The 18,513-nt window shown below is 47.8% G+C and overlaps 1 protein-coding gene across 5 annotated transcripts in view; it reads right to left on the reverse strand.

Annotated features, from left to right (window-relative positions):
• c2h7orf57 (chromosome 2 C7orf57 homolog) overlaps window positions 1-18,513 on the reverse strand; it is a 256,643-nt gene that overhangs the window by 159,121 nt on the left and 79,009 nt on the right. For all 5 annotated transcript variants that reach the window (XM_072475030.1, XM_072475015.1, XM_072475023.1 and 2 more), the window contains exon 2: window positions 10,530-10,595. In XM_072475030.1, coding sequence (XP_072331131.1) covers window positions 10,530-10,560 — 31 coding nt within the window. In that variant the 5' untranslated portion in view covers window positions 10,561-10,595. The remainder of the gene's footprint in view (window positions 1-10,529; window positions 10,596-18,513) is intronic.

The raw sequence follows: 18,513 nt of genomic DNA on the forward strand, positions 1-18,513 counted from the left end.
TAAGAGAAAAGAAAGGCGAACTACAGGAGAAGGGGAGGGGGGAGGGGGGAAGTGGGGGAGGGGAGGAAGAAGGAAGAGGGAGGAGACAGGGAACAATAGAGGAGAACCAGAGAGCGGTGGGGGGAGGCAAAGGAATGATAGCCGGAAGGAGAGCACGTGAAATGATAACAAACTTGGCAAATACAGTAACAGAGAGCAAGGAAAATACGGGCGAAAGACGGGACGAACGGCCAAAGCGGAGGTGAACGCGCGACGACAATGGCAGCGAAAACCGTCCGGGAGAAGCAAGTAACAACACCAACACCAGATCCATTCTCGTATTGCCCTCTCTGTATTGGACATAACTAATGTAATTGTTTCTCCAGCATCCAAATGTATATATACCTCCCCAGTTCTCCCCTCTCCCAAACAAACAGGTGCCTACTTATTTGTTAAAAATAATATTGCTAACTACAGAGTTTCCATTGTTCAGCTAGTGCACAATATCGTACCAGATTTTGTTTTTTGATTTTTTTTTCTCTTCTCTTCTATATATATACATTTTATTCTGCGCACATAACTGTAAATATACTTTGTTCAAAAACCCAATAAAAAACATTTATATAAAAAAAACTAGGGAGTTGGATAACAGTGGTAGTTTTGGAGGGTTTGCTGCAGCTCATTATTGTAGTTTTTTAGAAAATGAGCTTAGAGTTTTTGTTTTGTTTGGTTTTGTTAAATGTCGGTCTTAGTTTGAGGCTAAGTCTTTGTTTGCCTCATGTTTATTTGCTTTTGGGTGTGGTCACTGATGTGACCATCAATTCACTCGAGACGGGAGTAGAAGTAAACCGTAGCTTTAATCAACTTAGAACAGTGCCTGCCTGTGACTGATCCAATACTGAGAACCACCTACAGGTCGACTGCTCTTTATACCTCCCTTCAAGGGGGGGAGCCATGGGCGGAGCCCATACAGGCCCCAACTTGTTCCCCATGGATAATGCCATACAATGGCCCATAGGAGGAGCCCACAAGGGCAACATAGAACATAGAACATAGAAAATACAGCACAGAACAGGCCCTTCGGCCCACGATGTTGTGCCGAACCTTTGTCCTAGATTAATCATAGATTGTCATTGAATTTACAGTGCAGAAGGAGGCCATTCGGCCCTTTGAGTCTGCACCGGCTCTTGGAAAGAGCACCCTACCCAAACTCAACACCTCTACCCAACACCAAGGGCAATTTTGGACATTAAGGGCAATTTATCATTGGCCAATTCACCTAACCTGCACATCTTTGGACTGTGGGAGGAAACGGGAGCACCCAGAGGAAACCCACGCAGACACGGGGAGGACGTGCAGACTCCGCACAGACAGTGACCCAAGTCGGAATCGAACCTGGGACCCTGGAGCTGTGAAGCAATTGTGCTATCCACAATGCTACCGTGCTGCCCTTAAGAACAAATAAATCTACACTATATCATTTTACCGTAATCCATGTACCTATCCAATAGCTGCTTGAAGGTCCCTAATGTTTCCGCCTCAACTACTTCCACAGGCAGTGCATTCCATGCCCCCACTACTCTCTGGGTAAAGAACCTACCTCTGATATCCCTCCTATATCTTCCACCTTTCACCTTAAATTTATGTAACAGCATAGCACAGATACAAATACAAGGGCAACAGCACAGATACAAATACAATGGTGGATTCACCACAGTCACATTCAATGGCAATAGTGCTTTTGGGAGGTGGTGGAGCTGGTTTGCTGACAGAGTCTGGTGGTTCTCCTTTGTCCTGTCTTCTGACTTGGTTTGGTGGCCATCTTGGGTGGATCTTTTTGCTTGACCTTTTCAGTGTCCCTTGGTTGATCTCCCTTGTTGGGAATGACTGACTCCGGATTAAGGGGTGGTGGGAAATCTCCTATCTGTTTGGTCACCTGGAATGTTTGAGGTTTGAATGGCCCAGTGAAGAGATCGAGGGCATTTGCCCATTAAAACTTTTTTTTAGAGTGCCCAATTCATTTTTTCCAATTAAGGGGCAATTTAGCGTGGCCAATCCACCTACCCTGCACATCTTTGAGTTGTCGGGGCGAAACGCACACAAACACGAGGAGAATGTGCAAACTCCACACGGACAGTGACCCAGAGCTGGGATCGAACCCAGATTCTCAGCGCCGTGAGGCAGCAGTGCTAACCACTTTGCCACCGTGCTTCACTGGGCACCCCCATCTAGATCCAGGTGTGCAGGGGACAATTTCAATGTTTGCAGATGGCATGAAACTTGGAAGTATTGTAAACTGTGAGGAGGACAGCTTAGAATTTCAATAGGATATAGATAAGTTGGTGGAGTGGGCAATTAGGTGGCAGATGAAGTTCAATGCCGAGAAGTGTGATGTGATGTATTTTGGTAGGAAGATCATGGACAGCCAATAAAAAAATAAGGGGTACAGTCCTTAAGTGGGTGCAGGAGATGAGTGACCTATGTACATAGACAGTTGAAGGTAGCAGGACAGGTGAAGAAAGCAGTTAGTAAAGCATACAGTATCCTGGGTATTGTTAATCGGGACATAGAGTGCATGTGCAAGGAGGTTATGCTGAAATACAAGACATTAGTTAGACCTCAGCTAGAATATTGTGTACAGTTCTGGGTACCACACTATAGGAAGCGTGTGAATACATTGGAGAGAGAGTGCAGTAGAGGTTTACAAGACTGATTCCAGGGATAAGAAACTTCAGTTATGAGGATAGATTGCAGAGGTTGGGACTGTTTTCCTTGGAGAGAAGAGACTAAAAGGAGGTGTGATAGAGGTGTTCAAAATCATGAGGAGGCTGGACAAAGTAGGTAGGGAGAAACTTCCCGCTCGTAAAAGGGTGGAGAATGAGAGGGCCCAGATTTAAAGTGATTTGCAAAAGAATCAAATGTGATGTGAGAAAAAGGTTTATCACTTAGCGAATGGTTTGGGTCAGGAATTCATTGCGTGGACGTGTGGTGGAGGGCGTTCCAATCAAGGCATTCAACAGGGCATTTGATAATTATTTGATTGATTGGAAACAACGTGCAGGTGTATGGGGAAAAGGCAAGAGAATGACACTAAGTCATACTGCACGATTGGAGAGCAGGACTGGCACGATGGGCCGAATGGCCTCCTTCTGCACAATAACAATGCTGTGGTTCTGTGAGGGGGGTTAAAAAACTCATATAAATCTGAATACAGATTACATTACTCAGTCTCAGCATAAACATGGTGGATATAATCACTGTACAGCAGCAAGCACGAGAAGAGTTATTACAACGATCTATTCAAAGAACATTGCTAAATATAGATTTTTGTTCTGAACTTATTGCAGAATCTGCAATGTTTTTGAATCGATTGGACATGGGTGGATTATTTCCTACTCATAGGGATGAGGGTATGGTTTTAGAGGCTAGAAAGTTCTACTGCTCATGAAATTCTGAAGCTCTGTTCTTAATCCTACTGACTAATGTATAAGCCTCTCCAAAAGGCCAGTGAACAATGCTGCATTCTCTATCAGACAATGCACTCACTATCATTTTACATGCTTGGGCTTGGGCGCAGAACCATCCTTCTGGACCAATCTAGGCACAAACACAATAGAAAATTCACACATTCTCAGCAGATTACCAAAGAATGGTCACACTATCCATTATATTAATTGAAACTACTCATCATAGACACTTACAGTAAACTGCAAAGTCCTTTAATATTTATCATTATAGAATTCACAGTGCAGAAGGAGGCCATTCGGCCCATCGAGTCCGCACCGGCTCTTGGAAAGAGCACCCCACCCAAGGTCCACACCGCCACCCCAACCCCATAACCCAGCAACCCCACCCTACACTAAGGGCAATTTTGGACACTATGGGCAATTTAGCATGGCCAATCCACCTAACCCGCACATCTTTGGACTGTGGGAGGAAACCGGAACACCCGGAGGAAACCCACGCACACACGGGGAGGATGTGCAGACTCCGCACAGACAGTGACCCAAGCCGGAATCGAACCTGGGACCCTGGAGCTGTGAAGCATTTGTGCTATCCACAATGCTACCGTGCTGCCCCCACAATGCTACCGTGCATGAATACTACCGGTGTGGTTCCAATCTACAACCTACCATGACATCAGAACATAGGAAATAGGAGAAGAGTAATGTCACCCCACAATCTCCACCATTTATTAAGATCACAAATAACCTTTCGTCTCAACTCCACTTTCCTGCACTACCCTCATATCTCTTGATTCCCTTTGGGCTGAATTTTACACTGTTCCGCTGATGGGTCTGAAGGCAGCAGGACACGTAAGATCCAGCAGGTGGACTTCCTGTCACCCACCCACCCAGCCATGACCTGTCTGACATTTTACGGGAGAATGGCAAAGGAGATGTATCAGGCAGCTTAGACCATAAGACCATAAGGTACAGCAGCAGAATTAGGCCTTTCGGCCCATCGAGTCTGCTCCGACATTCGATCATGGCTTACATGTTTCTCATCAACATTCTCCTGTCTTCGCCCCATATTCCTGATCCTTTTATTAATCAAGAACCTATCTATCTCTGTCTGAAAGACACTCAGTCATTTGGCATCCACAGCTTGTCCGTCTTTGGGCTCTGGAGGTCTCTAAGTGACCAATTAATGGCCACTTATGGGCTTCATCCTGCCGTGTGGGTATTTTACCTGTGGCTGGTGTAGGCTCACACCATGCAGGAAGCCCCAGTAGCTTTAGCTGTAAGCACTGGTGTCCTGATGGGGGAAGATTTAATTTGTGGGCCCGCGGATTGGTGGCACCTCTACCCCAAGGTCATTCCCCTTTCACCCTCACCCCTGGCCTCTTGAACCCGACCCCCCACCTCACTTTCCCTCCCCTCCCCCATTGCCAAGACTCCTGATCCTGGACTAACTCTGGCTTAAGGGGCTGGTTTAGCTCAGTGGGCTAGACAGCTGGCTTGTGATGCTGAACAAGGCCAGCAGCGTGGGTTCAATTCCCATACCAGCTGAGAATTCTGAATTCCCCCTCTGTGTACCCAAACAAGCACCGGAATGTGGCGACTAGGGGCTTTTCACAGTAACTTCATTGCAGTGTTAATGTAAGCCTATTTGTGACAATAAAGATTATTTATTTTATTTTATTTCTCTGCGTGGTGGGACTGCCTGTAGACCCAGCAGTGGCCAGCACTCCCACTGGCACTGCAGGTACTACAGAACTGCTGCCACCTGATTGGCTGGCAGCTCTTTCAGGCTGGATTTTTTCCTGGGAAAAGGATGCACGTCTCACCTTAAACATAAAGTAATCAACACTGCTCCCAGCGTTAAATTGCCATGGGGCAGCTGTCAGGATTCTGGGTGGCTTTTCTCCCTTACCTTTAAGACAGGGGTGGGAAGTGATGGCATTAGGGCTGTGGCATCCTATAAAATCCAGCCTTAATGTCAAAACCCACAAAAATTAATGATTAAATATTAAAGTACAAATACACAAATTGATATTTTATAACTTGCTGTCACAAATTAAGGGTGCGATTCCCCCAAAAGGGAAAAGTCATAAATAATCCTGCCTGCTGAACGTGATCAAGACCCCAAACAGGGAGAGAAAACCGGACTTATCATCTCCCTGGATGCAGGAAAAGCCTTCAATGGGGCCGAATGGAAATATCTCTTAACGGTACTGAAACAGTTTGGGTTTGGGCCAGGGTTCACTTCTTGGGGTGAAACTACTGTACAGTGCTCCCAGGGTGAGTGTACGGACAAACACCACCAGCTCTGGATACGTCCGGCTACACAGGGGCACGAAATAGGGATGCCCTTAATCCCCGCTACTGTTTGCCCTGGCAATTGAGTCACTGGCGGTCTCTCTAAGTGGATGACCTGCTCCTCTACGTCTCAAACCCACTGGCCAACATGGAAGGAATAATGTAACTCCTGAGAGAGTTCAGAGCCTTCTCAGGTTACAAACTCAATCTGAGCAAGTGCAAAATCTTCCCTGTGACCTGCAAGGGCGCGGGCGGGGGTGGGAGGGTAGCAGAGCTTGGGGGGAGGCTGCTGTTCAAGCTGGCCCAGACCAAGTTCCGATGCCTGAGGATCCAAATAGCCCACGACTGGTCACGGATCCACAAATGAAACCTGATGCATTTGTGGAGCAGGTAAAAAGAGACCTACAGACGTGGGACTCGCTCTCTCTCCCGCTCTTCCTGGCGGGGAGAATGCAGACGATCAAGGTGAATGTACTGCCCAGATTCCTTTTCCTGTTCAGATCCCTCCTGATCTTCATCCCCAAGGCCTTTTTCACCACAGTTGAGAAATTAATCATGCTGTTTGTGTGGGGTGGGGTGGGAGGGGGGTGGAGAGCCCGAAGATTAGGAAGAAGGTCCTACAAAGGAGGAACGTGGGAGGCCTGGCCCTCCCGAACCTTCAGTGGGTGGCCACTGAAGAAAGAGTACTGGGATGGGTCAAGGAACAGGGAGCAGAATGGTCAGAATGGAGAAGTTTTCATGCATGGGGCTGGTTTAACACAGTGGGCTAAATAGCTGGCTTGCAATGCCAAAGAATGGCAGCAGCGCGGGTTCAATTCCGTACTGGCCTCCCCGAACAGGCGCCGGAATGTGACAACTAGGGACTTTCCACAGTAACTTCACTGAAGCTTACTTGTGACAATAAGCGATTATTATTATTATTTATGGGGACGTCTTTCCGAGCGTTGGCCACGACCACACTCCCATCCCCCCAGCCAGATACGCAAAAGGACCAGTTGTAAGAGCCACACTGAGGACATGGAACCAACTGCAACACCACTTTGGATTGACCGAGATATCCACTATGGACCCATCTGCAACAATCAGAAGTCCACCCCTGTGATGATGGCCGCCTCCCTTTAAAGGTGGAAACAGGGCGAAGGGGCTCTGATGGTAGGAGGCATGTACGTAGAAGGCAGGGTAACAACCCGAGAGGCACTCACGGACAAGTTCCAGCTTCTGAAATGGAAGGAACTTGGACGTTCTGAATTCTCCCTCAGTGTACCCAAATAGAGAATGTGGAAACTAGGGGCTTTTCACAGTAACTTCATTGCAGTGTTAATGTAAGCCTACTTGTGACAATAAAGATTATTTTAAAAACTAAGAAACAATCAAATCAAAGACAACTACATTCCCCCAGATACCAGGACACTCACTATTAGACAGACCACTGACTGCATTCGAGCTAGGAGATGGGAACTTTGCGGACATGCATGGAATACTGCTGGAGGAGGTACACTCACCCCTGGACGATACAAGGGAGAAATTGGAGGCAGGGAGTTAGGGGATGGACTCAGGAACAAAGTACTGCACAGGGCAAACTTCACCTCCACATGCACAGGGCAGAGCCTAACACGACTAAAGGTGGTGCATAGGGCACACCCAACCAGGACGAGACTCAGCGGGTTCTTCCCAGAGGTGGAGGACAAGTCCAACCCGTGCCAGGGAGGCCTGGCCAACCACATCCACATGCTCTAGTCTTGCCCCAGGCTTGGGGGTCCTGGATGTCCTTCTTCGAGGCTATGTCCAGGGTTGTGGAAGTGAGAGTGGAGCCTTGCCCACTCGTTGCGGTATCAGAACAGCCAGGGCTCTTCATGGGGAGAGGGGGGCCACCCTAACCTTTGCCTCCCTGATCGCCCACTGGAGCATCTTGCTCGGCTGCCGATCAGCAGCACCATCCAAGGCTGCAGGTTGGCTGTCCGACCTGGCGGAATTTCTCAAGCTAGAGAAAGTAAAATACGCCATTAGAGGATTGGAGGAAGGCTTCCACAAAACGTGGAGGCTGTTCACCAACTTGTTCCAAGAGCTGTTTGTAATCAGCAACGAATAAAGTAGTTGCGGGGGGAGCAGGGCACGTGAGCAGAACTCGAAACAGGGAGGAGACAGAGGGGGGGGAGAGCAGAAAGTTGGGGGAGGGGAGGTGAATAGGATTTGGGGGGGCAGGGAAGACACCACTGGAAATGCGGGGCAGGTAGCGGGGGGGGGGGGGGGGGGGGGGATCGGAATGGACACAGAGCAACAGGCAAAAACAACCGCAGCGGTGAGCGCACCAAGAGGACAGCCCCTTTATCTCCACCCATCCTGGCACGGCCTCTCTATGGATGATAATCAAAACTACAGTTGTTGTTGTAATTTGTGTTTGTACATGTCTTGGTCTTGTCTTACTCTGTAACTTTGTTTAAAATGTTAAAAAATCCAATAAAAATATTTTTCAAAAAAATGTTTTAAATAATCCTCAGTTTTCATCTTCCCTAAAGGCATCTCTCCGGTAACTCATGGAGGAGCCATTCAACAATATCCGTGTGCTGGGATGTTAGTTAATCATGGGGGGACACAACCGTTTCCTCATCCAACTCCCACAGAATTTAACATAATTCATTGAATAGTAAGGTAAAGTCACCAAAGCCCCAGATGACCATAGGCTGCTTTCCCTTTTGAGGGGGAGAGTTGACAGGTGATGATTTAACCTGAGGGTCACCACATCTCAGGCGAGGGGCAAGGTTGAGAAGGCAGGGCCTTCATGAATAACCTCAGCCCGTACGGGAATTGAACCCGTCCTGCTGACCTCACCCACATACTAGCTATTAGTGCAAAATTCGAAACTATTTATTTATAAAATCACTGGCCTACAATTTCCAGGTCTGTTCACTGTCCTTGGACTCTGCTGGAATGGGCTTTCAAGCCACAAACAACCAAAGCATGGTGATAGGGTGACTTAACTAGCCAGGGAAAGAATGTTCTGCATTAATTCAGCTTCAACAAAGTCACCCACTCTAATTAAATTAGGAATGTAACCAATTTTGCAGCAGCACTTGGGGCAGAAGCCCTTAAAAGGTTAAAGAGAAATTGTATGTAGCTTTCAAAATATTTTCCGTAAAGCCATTTGAAGTCAGATTATGGTGATTGATCCTTTCCCGGTTTAATTTCCCCATCCCAGGTTGAGAGGGTTGTTAAGAAGGCGTACGGTGTGTTAGCTTTTATTGGTAGAGGGATTGAGTTTCCGAGCCATGAGGTCATGTTGCAGCTGTACAAAACACTGGTGCGGCCGCATTTGGAGTATTGCGTACAGTTCTGGTTGCCGCATTATAGGAAGGATGTGGAAGCATTGGAAAGGGTGCAGAGGAGATTTACCAGGATTTTGCCTGGTATGGAGGGAAGATCTTATGAGGAAAGGCTGAGGGACTTAAGGCTGTTTTCGTTAGAAAGAAGGTTAAGAGGTGACTTAATTGAGGCATACAAGATGATCAGAGGATTAGATAGGGTGGACAGTGAGAGCCTTTTTCCTTGGATGGTGATGGCTAGCATGAGGGGACATAGCTTTAAATTGAGGGGAGATAGATATAGGACAGATGTCAGAGGTAGGTTCTTTACTCAGAGAGTAGTAAGGGCATGGAATGCCCTGCCTGCAACAGTAGTAGACTCGCCAACATTTCGGGCATTTAAATGGTCATTGGTTAAACATATGGATGATAAGGGAATAGTGTAGATGGGCTTTAGATCGGTTTCACAGGTCAGCGCAATATCGAGGGCCAAAGAGCCTGTACTGCGCTGTAATGTTCTATGTTCTATGTAGCCTAGGATGTCCCGGATACACCCTCAGATTTGTCAGTGCACCAAAGAAGATTAGACAGAATTTGGGCACAAGGTGCAGAAGCTGGAAACCCAGTCGATCCAGGTTGTGCTCCAAGTTGGGTTCTCTTTCCCCTGCATGTCAGGAATATGTTAGTATAGGACGGCGTGTGGCGCAGTGGTCAGCACTGGGACGGCAGCGCTGAGGACCCGAGTTCGAATCCCGGCCCTGGGTCACTGTCCGTGTGGAGTTTGCACATTCTCCCCGTGTCTGCGTGGGTTTCACCCCCCACAACCCAAAAGATGTGCAGGTTAGGTGGACTGGCCACGCTAAATTGCCCCTTAATTGGAAAAATATATAATTGGATACTCTAAAAAATTTTTTTTTTAAGGAATTATGTTAGTATAAAGACTGCCAGAAATAACAAAACCGTCAGAATTGAAAACAATAATAATATAACCAACTTTGTTGCATCAATGCACCTCAGACATTAAACTTAAACTCTTTTTGTGGATAGTTTTCTGGGTTAAAATAAAAGAATAAAGATAAAACCTCCATCCAGCTCAATATGTGCTTTTGGCTTTGTTGTAGAAATACTGAAAGATTCTACACATGCTGTAATCTTTTTTTGCTGGAACAGTGTAATTTGTATTGAAAGCACGATGACACTCCTTCAACACTGCTGGAGGTTTGCTTATTATTGAATTCCCTCTGCTAGTATTAATCCATCATCAGATAATGAACATATAAATGAAGCTTAATAGGCAAAATATGGTAATTAGAACATACTTTGGTAATGATGGCATTAATAATGGTTTACAAAGATATAAATAGAGTGTTTTTCAACATCAGTCATGATATGTTACAAATTCACTTATTCCAGTTGGAATTTATTGCACTACAAATTGTTTACAACATTGAAATATATACATAGCCTAATAAACTTCAAAACTTCCTACCAGATTGGTCAAAGATTTTACTGTCAGCCATTGTTCTCCTTCAGATGATGAGTGGTTACCCTGGAACTATGCAAAATAAATCTTATTTTAATATTTACACAATACCTGCAGATTGTTTACATTTTAAACTGCAAATCTTCAAATGAATCCCTGCACAAGGTTTGTGGTACATTAAAATATTTGGGAAGGCTGTGCTCGGTGACCTGAATATTCAAAGAATTGCATTCAGTATTCAGCTTGGGAGCAAAGCTCAAACCATTCACTTAAGACTGCATCATCCTCTGCATTTATATCTGTTTTAGTTTTCTTGCTCACTTCTCACAAAGGGAGATTTATCTTTGTCAACAGCTCGCTACCTGCGTGAATCAAATGCAAATTTAAAATGAAACAAAACGGCCAATAAGTGAGAACTGGAGATGTGTCAAAAATGAAACTCAAGACAGATTGAATAAAATCATAGAAAAACAAAATAGAAAGTTTTTAAAACCTTTTTGGAGGTGGGAAAGGGAATAAAACTCAAATAAAGGATACAGAATTGAAAGACAACAAATGAAAGGAAGGTAACAGAAACAAATGTTTTATTAACCTCTGTATCATTGTCTTTACCAAGGAAGAAGATGCTACCCACACTGATATACCCTCAATTCACCAAGAGGCCGAGAGAGCGAGTGAACATAAGGCTTTATTAGTCGTGAACCTGCCTAGCCAGAGTCGGTTGTGCAGATGAGTGCCTGCAGGTGGCCAGGTTATATATGGCCCCGGTGAGGGTGGAACCAGAGGCGGAGCCCACTGGGGTTGCAGTACAGTACCTGGAAGCAGCTCGTATCACCACTTCCAGGTCAAAGGTTACATTAGGTGGATACAATGGTTACAGTGTCATGCATTATGGTGAATACATTCACCACACACACCATGGTGAAAGAGGAGGTAATTCAGACACGAGAAACATTTACAATTGATAAGGAGGAGGTATTGGATAGGTTATCTGCACTTAAAATTGATAACGCACCAGGAGTGGATAAGATGCAACCTCGGATATTGAGGGAAGTGAGAGTGGAAATTGTGGGGGCACTAGCCAGAATTCTTCAGCCTTCCTTCGACTCCGGGGTGGTGCCAGAGGACTGGAGAATTGCAGACTTTGCACCCTCTTCAGTAAAGATAAGCTCAGCAACGTCTGGACAGTCAGTTTAGCTTCAATGGTTGGGAAACTTCTGGAAACATTGGGCACGATTGAACAAAAAAAAGAGTCCCATTTTGATCGACCCCACTATTAAACGGGACATTGTTTTGGAGGGCCTCAGCAGGGAGTGCCCCGTCAAGACCGCAGTTACCTTCATTTCCATTTTTAAATACCGTCCACATCTTTCAACCCCTCACTGCAGCCTCCGGACATCCCAAAGCCCCAACTTTAGGGGATCCTCAAGCATCCTCTCACCCCACCTCATAGGGGAACCCAAGGGCCCGATCCCTAGCATGGGCAACCTGGCACCCAGGTACCTTGGCACTGCCAGCCTGGCTCTCTGGCAGTGCCCCTGCCGGTCTGGCAGTATCAAGGTGCCCGGGTGACATCAGAAATCTCAGGGTACCACCCTGCCCAGGGCCCAACCACCCAGGAGCCTCCGATCACCTGGGAGACCCCTTCAAATGCTGTAACGCCTGGTCCACGTTTGTCAAAGCCAGTGATAAATGGTGCCATGCTGAGGTGTTTGATCCCGGGCCTTGGGATACAGTTTAAGTGAATTAACTGCACACTTAAATATGCAAATCTGGATCCCACCCAGTGAGGGCGAGATTCAAATCGTGACGTCTCGTGAGATCCCGTTAGAGCCCTCTCGCAAGATTTAATGGCTTTGTCGCATCACCAATTCATGCGCGACGAGAATGTTTGATTGGGCCCAATAACACGGGGCAAAATTAATAGTCACATGGATTAATTAAGAAAAGCCAGCATGGATTTCCTGAGGGAAAATTTTGTTCAACTAACTTGCCACACTGTTTTGAAATGGTGACAAAGGAGGGTTAATGTGTGTACATGGACTTCGTAAAGGCATTTGATACAGTGCTGCACAATAGACTTGTGAGCAAAGTTGTAGCTCACGGAATAAAAGGAACAGTCGTAACATGGTTACGAAATTGGCTGAGTAGCAGGAAACAGAGAGCAGTGGTTAATGGACATTTTTCAAGCTGGAGGAAGGTTAATAGTGGAGTTCCCCCAGGGATCTGGGTTGGGACCCTGTTTGTCCAGATATATATTAATGACCTAGACCTAAGTGCACAAGTTACAGTTTCAAAATTTGCAGTTGATATGAAACTTGGAAGCATTGCAAACCGTGAATGGGACAGTATAGAACTTAAAAAGACAAGTTGATGTAATGGGCAGACAGGTGGCAGATTAAGTTTAATGCAAAGAAATGTGAGGTGATTAATTTTGGTAGGAAGAGCATGGAGAGACAATATAAAATAAACTCAAAGGGGTTACAGGAGCAAAGGGACCTGTGTGTACGTGTGCAGAAGTCATTAAAAGTGGCAGAGCAGGTTGAGACAGTGGTTAATAAAACACACAGGGTGGGATTCTCCAATAATGGGGCTATATTCCCACACCAGTGTGAAAAGCGGTGCCAACCACTCCGGCGCCAACGGTCCCCGATAATGGGGAATGCCTCCCTTCCTAGGGGGCTAGGTTGGCACCGGAGTGGTCGCCGCTGCTCCAGCCAGCGCGGAACAGCCCTCGCGAGTTCGCGCATGGGCTGAATGGTTGGCGACCAAAATGGGACTCTTTTTTTTGTTAAATTGTGATTCCACTCATGCACGCTACGGCTCCCTTCTCCGCGCCGGCCCCCGGGCAACATGGCGGAGCCCTACAGGGGCCTGGCGCGGAGTAAAATAGGTCCCCACGGAACCAGCCCGCCGGCCGATCGGTAGGCCCCGATTGCAGGCCAGACCACCGTGGAGGCCCCTCCCCCCGGGGTCAGACCACCCACCCCCCCTCCAGGACGGTCCCCGTAGACTCACCTTCCAGGTCTCGCCATGTGCGACCTGAGTAACCAACGCCGGAAGGACTTGGCCAATCCCGTTGGCCACTCGGCCCATCGGGGCCCGGAGAATCGCCGGGGGGGGCCGCTGTCAATGGCCCCCGACCGGCGCGACGGGAATCCCGCGGGAACCCGAGAATCGGCGCCGGAGAATGGGGAAATCGGCGTCGGGGCACAATTCTCGCGTCCCCGACCTCCCGGGGATTCCCCGACCCGCACTGGGTCGGAGAATCCCGGCCACAGTATCCTCGGCTTTACTAGAACATGGACATTATGTTGAACATATATAAGACACTAGTTTGGCTTCAGTTGGAGCGCCGGTTGGGAGAATCGGCTGCCGCGCCATTTTTCCCCGCGACCAAAGAGTTCACCAAAGAGACCAAAGTATTCCCCGCGACCAAAGTATTCACCAAAGAGAAGAAATTGGTAGATGTTGAGTCTGGAGAAGGGTGTGTAGATAGCCTGGGTCACATTGAGATCCAAAAAGACGAGGTGTTGGGTGTCTTAAAAAATATTAAGGTAGATAAGTCCCCAGGGCCTGATGGGATCTACCCCAGAATACTGAAGGAGGCTGGAGAGGAAATTGCTGAGGCCTTGACAGAAATCTTTGGATCCTCGCTGTCTTCAGGGGATGTCCCGGAGGACTGGAGAATAGCCAATGTTGTTCCTCTGTTTAAGAAGGGTAGCAAGGATAATCCCGGGAACTACAGACCGGTGAGCCTTACTTCAGTGGTAAGGAAATTACTGGAGAGAATTCTTCGAGACAGGATCTACTCCCATTTGGAAGCAAATGGACGTATTAGTGAGAGGCAGCACGGTTTTGTGAAGGGAAGGTCGTGTCTCACTAACTTGATAGAGTTTTTCGAGGAGGTCACTAAGATGATTGATGCAGGTAGGGCAGTGGATGTTGTCTATATGGACTTCAGTAAGGCCTTTGACAAGGTCCCTCATGGTAGACTAGTACAAAAGGTGAAGTCACATAGGATCAGGGGTGAGCTGGCAAGGTGGATACAGAACTGGCTAGGCCATAGAAGGCAGAGAGTAGCAATGGAAGGATGCTTTTCTAATTGGAGGGCTGTGACCAGTGGTGTTGCACAGGGATCAGTGCTGGGACCTTTGCTGTTTGTAGTATATATAAATGATTTGGAGGAAAATGTAACTGGTCTGATTAATAAGTTTGCAGACGACACAAAGGTTGGTGGAATTGCGGATAGCGATGAGGACTGTCGGAGGATACAGCAGGATTTAGATTGTTTGGAGACTTGGGCGGAGAGATGGCAGATGGATTTTAATCCGGACAAATGTGAGGTAATGCATTTTGGAAGGTCTAATGCAGGTAGGGAATATACAGTGAATGGTAGAACCCTCAAGAGTATTGAAAGTCAAAGAGATCTAGGAGTACAGGTCCACAGGTCATTGAAAGGGGCAACACAGGTGGAGAAGGTAGTCAAGAAGGCATAGGGCATGCTTGCCTTCATTGGCCGGGGCATTGAGTATAAGAATTGGCAAGTCATGTTGCAGCTGTATAGAACCTTAGTTAGGCCACACTTGGAGTATAGTGTTCAATTCTGGTCGCCACACTACCAGAAGGATGTGGAGGCTTTCGAGGGGGTGAAGAAGAGATTTACCAGAATGTTGCCTGGTATGGAGGGCATTAGCTATGAGGAGCGGTTGAATAAACTCGGTTTGTTCTCACTGGAACGAAGGAGGTTGAGGGGAGACCTGATAGAGGTATACAAAATTATGAGGGGCATAGACAGAGTGGATAGTCAGAGGCTTTTCCCCAGGGTAGAGGGGTCAATTACTAGGGGGCATAGGTTTAAGGTGAGAGGGGCAAGGTTTAGAGTAGATGTACGAGGCAAGTTTTTTTACACAGAGGGTAGTGGGTGCCTGGAACTCACTACCGGAGGAGGTGGTGGAAGCAGGGACGATAGTGACATTTAAGGGGCATCTTGACAAATACATGAATAGGATGGGAATAGAGGGATACGGACCCAGGAAGTGTAGAAGATTGTAGTTTAGTCGGGCAGCATGGTCGGCACGGGCATGGAGGGCCGGAGGGCCTGTTCCTGTGCTGTACATTTCTTTGTTCTTTGTTCTTTGACGCCGGTCCGACGCCCTCCCGCGATTCACCCAAGCGGCGAGAACGGCCCCATTGAGTTCTGCGCGACGCAGGCCGGAGAATCGCCCGAGACACCCAAAATGGCGATTCTCTTCTACACCCGCTATTCTCCGGCCCGGGTGGGCCGAGCGGCCTGCCCAAAACGAAGGCTTCCCGCCGGCGCCATCCACACCTGGTCGCTGCCAGCGGGAACAGCACGGGAACGCTGGGGGGGTGACCTGTGGGGGGGTGAGGGGGGTTCTTTCACCGGGGTAGCACTCATCGGCGGGCCGGCCTCTCTGAAGGAGGACCTCCTTTCCTCTGCGCCCCGCAAGATCCATCCGACATCTTCTTGCGGGGCGGCCTCGTGGAGGACGGCAACCACGCATGCGTGGGTTGGCGCCGGCGCGCATGCGCGGGTGATGGCAGTTACGCGGCGGATGACGCGGCGCCGCTTTTATGCGCCGCCAATGCTGGGCGCGTGCTGACGACGCTGCTTTCGCGACCGCCCCCCCCGAGTTTCTCGCAGCCCCGATCCAAGCCCATTTTCGGGCCCTGAATCGGTCGGGATCGGGGCGGTTTCGCGCCGTCGTGAACCTCGACGGTGTTCACGACGGCGTGGGCACTTAGTCGCAGGAGCGGAGAATCGCGTCCATTATGTCCAGTTCTGGGTGCAGCCCTTTAGGAAGGGTGTGAAGGCATTGGAGGGAGTAAAACTTCATGAGAATGGTTCCAGGGATGGGGATAAAGATAGGTTGGAGAAGTTGGGACTGTTTGCCATGGAGGAAAGAAAGCTGAGAGGAGACTTGAAAGAGGTATTCAAAATCATGAGGGATCTGGACCAAGTGGTTCGGGAGAAAACTGTTCCCGCTCGTGATAGGATGGAGAAAAAGAAGTCACAGATTAAAACTAATTGGCAAAAGAATCAAACTTGATCTGAGAAAAAATGTTTTCACAAAGTGAGTGGTTAAGGACTGGAATGCACTACTTGAGAGTGTGGCGGAGGCAGATTCAATCACGGAATTCAAAAGGGAATTTGGCTGTTACATGAAGAGGAACAGGATTATGGGGTGGAGGCAGGAGAGTGGCACTAAGTGAAATGTTCTTTGTAGAGTAGGCCGAGAGACAATGCACCAAATAGCTTCCTTCTGTGCTGTAACAATTCTGTGATCCTCTGTTTTGCAATTTCTCTCCTTTACCGCCTGAATTTCGAATGTGTTCTGACGTCACAGGACGAGCAATTGAAGTATTAGTGTGAGGACTGAGGCCAAGTAGAGGCTAGGATTGTGGAGTGCTTTCTTTCAGAGATTTCTTAGAACCTAAAGCAGCATTGGTGGTGGGGTATGGAGAAACATTGTGGTCGGTGGTGACAATGGGAAACAATGTGATTATTCAATAAATGGAGGTGGAGTAACTTACATCTGCGATTGGACCACACTAAAGGCCTTCTTCAATCTGTCTTTCCCACAATTTATGAAATGAAAATGAAATGAAAATCGCTTATTGTCACAAGTAGGCTTCAATGAAGTTACTGTGAAAAGCCCCTAGTCGCCACATTCCGGCGCCTGTTCAGGGAGGCTGTTACGGGAATAGAACCGTGCTGCTGGCCTGCCTTGGTCTGCTTTCAAAGCCAGCGATTTAGCCCAGTGTGCTAAACAGCTCCAGTACAGTAGTTCAGTAGTTACATTACTGAACGAGTAAACCAAAGGACTGGACTGATGATCCAGAGACATGAGTTCAAATCCCACTAGGGCAGTTAGGGAATTTTAATTTAAATCCTGCACATCTTTGGGTTTGTGTGGGCGAGACCCACGCAGCACCGGGGAGAATGTGCAAACGCCACACAGACAGTGACCCGGGGCCAGGATTGAACCCAGATCCTCAGCGCTGTGAGGCAGCAGTGCTAACCACTGCGCCACCGTGCCACCCTTAATGTGGATGATTCTTAACTGACCCCTGAAATGGCTGAGCAGCCACTCAGTTCTACTCAAGAAGGTGGCCCGCCATCACTCTCTCAAGGCCAATTAGAGATGGTCAACAAATGTTGGCCTTGCCAGTTATGCCCACATCCCACTAATGAATACAAATAACATTTGTTGTAAGCTTTGTCAATCATTAAACAATAAGATTGCCCAGAGTTTCAGACAGCGACACTCATGAATCAACCTGGGATCATTTAAACTTGCTCCCCATATGTTTTCTGTTCTCACTGCTAAGGGGAGTGTCCATTGGCAGGCCTGTCATTCCTATCATCAGAAACTTAAAGTGAAATGTTTAGCATTCTGCATACGGTATGCCAATGGACATCAAGTTTGTATCTATCATAAACTTGCTCTGCATTGTGCTGAACAGTCTAGTAGGCATTACGTCATTAATGCAAATATTAGCCACATCAAACACTTTCCATAACAGATCTATTGAATAGATTTGTTCACAAAGGGGCAGCACGGTAGCACAGTTGCTTCACAGCTCCAGGGTGCCAGGTTCGATTCCCGGCTTGGGTCACTGTCTGTGCGGAGTCTGCACATTCTTCCCGTGTCTGCGTGGGTTTCCTCCGGGTGCACCGGCTTTATCCCACAGTCCAAAGATGTGCAGGTTCGGTGGATTGGCCATGATAAATTGCCCTTAGTGTGCAAAACAAAAGGTTGGGTGGGGTTAAAGAATGACAGGGATAGTCTGGAGGGGTGGGCTTACGCGCGGTGCTCTTTCCAAGGGCCGGTGCAGACTCAATGGGCTGAATGGCCTCCTTCTGCACTGTCAACTCTATTAAAAAAAACATGGTGGCACAGTGGTTAGTCCTGCTGCCTCATGGCACCGAGGACCTGGGTTCGATTCCGGCCCTGGGTCACTG

This window comes from Scyliorhinus torazame, chromosome 2, assembly GCF_047496885.1.
Source record: "Scyliorhinus torazame isolate Kashiwa2021f chromosome 2, sScyTor2.1, whole genome shotgun sequence".
NCBI lineage: Eukaryota > Metazoa > Chordata > Chondrichthyes > Carcharhiniformes > Scyliorhinidae > Scyliorhinus > Scyliorhinus torazame.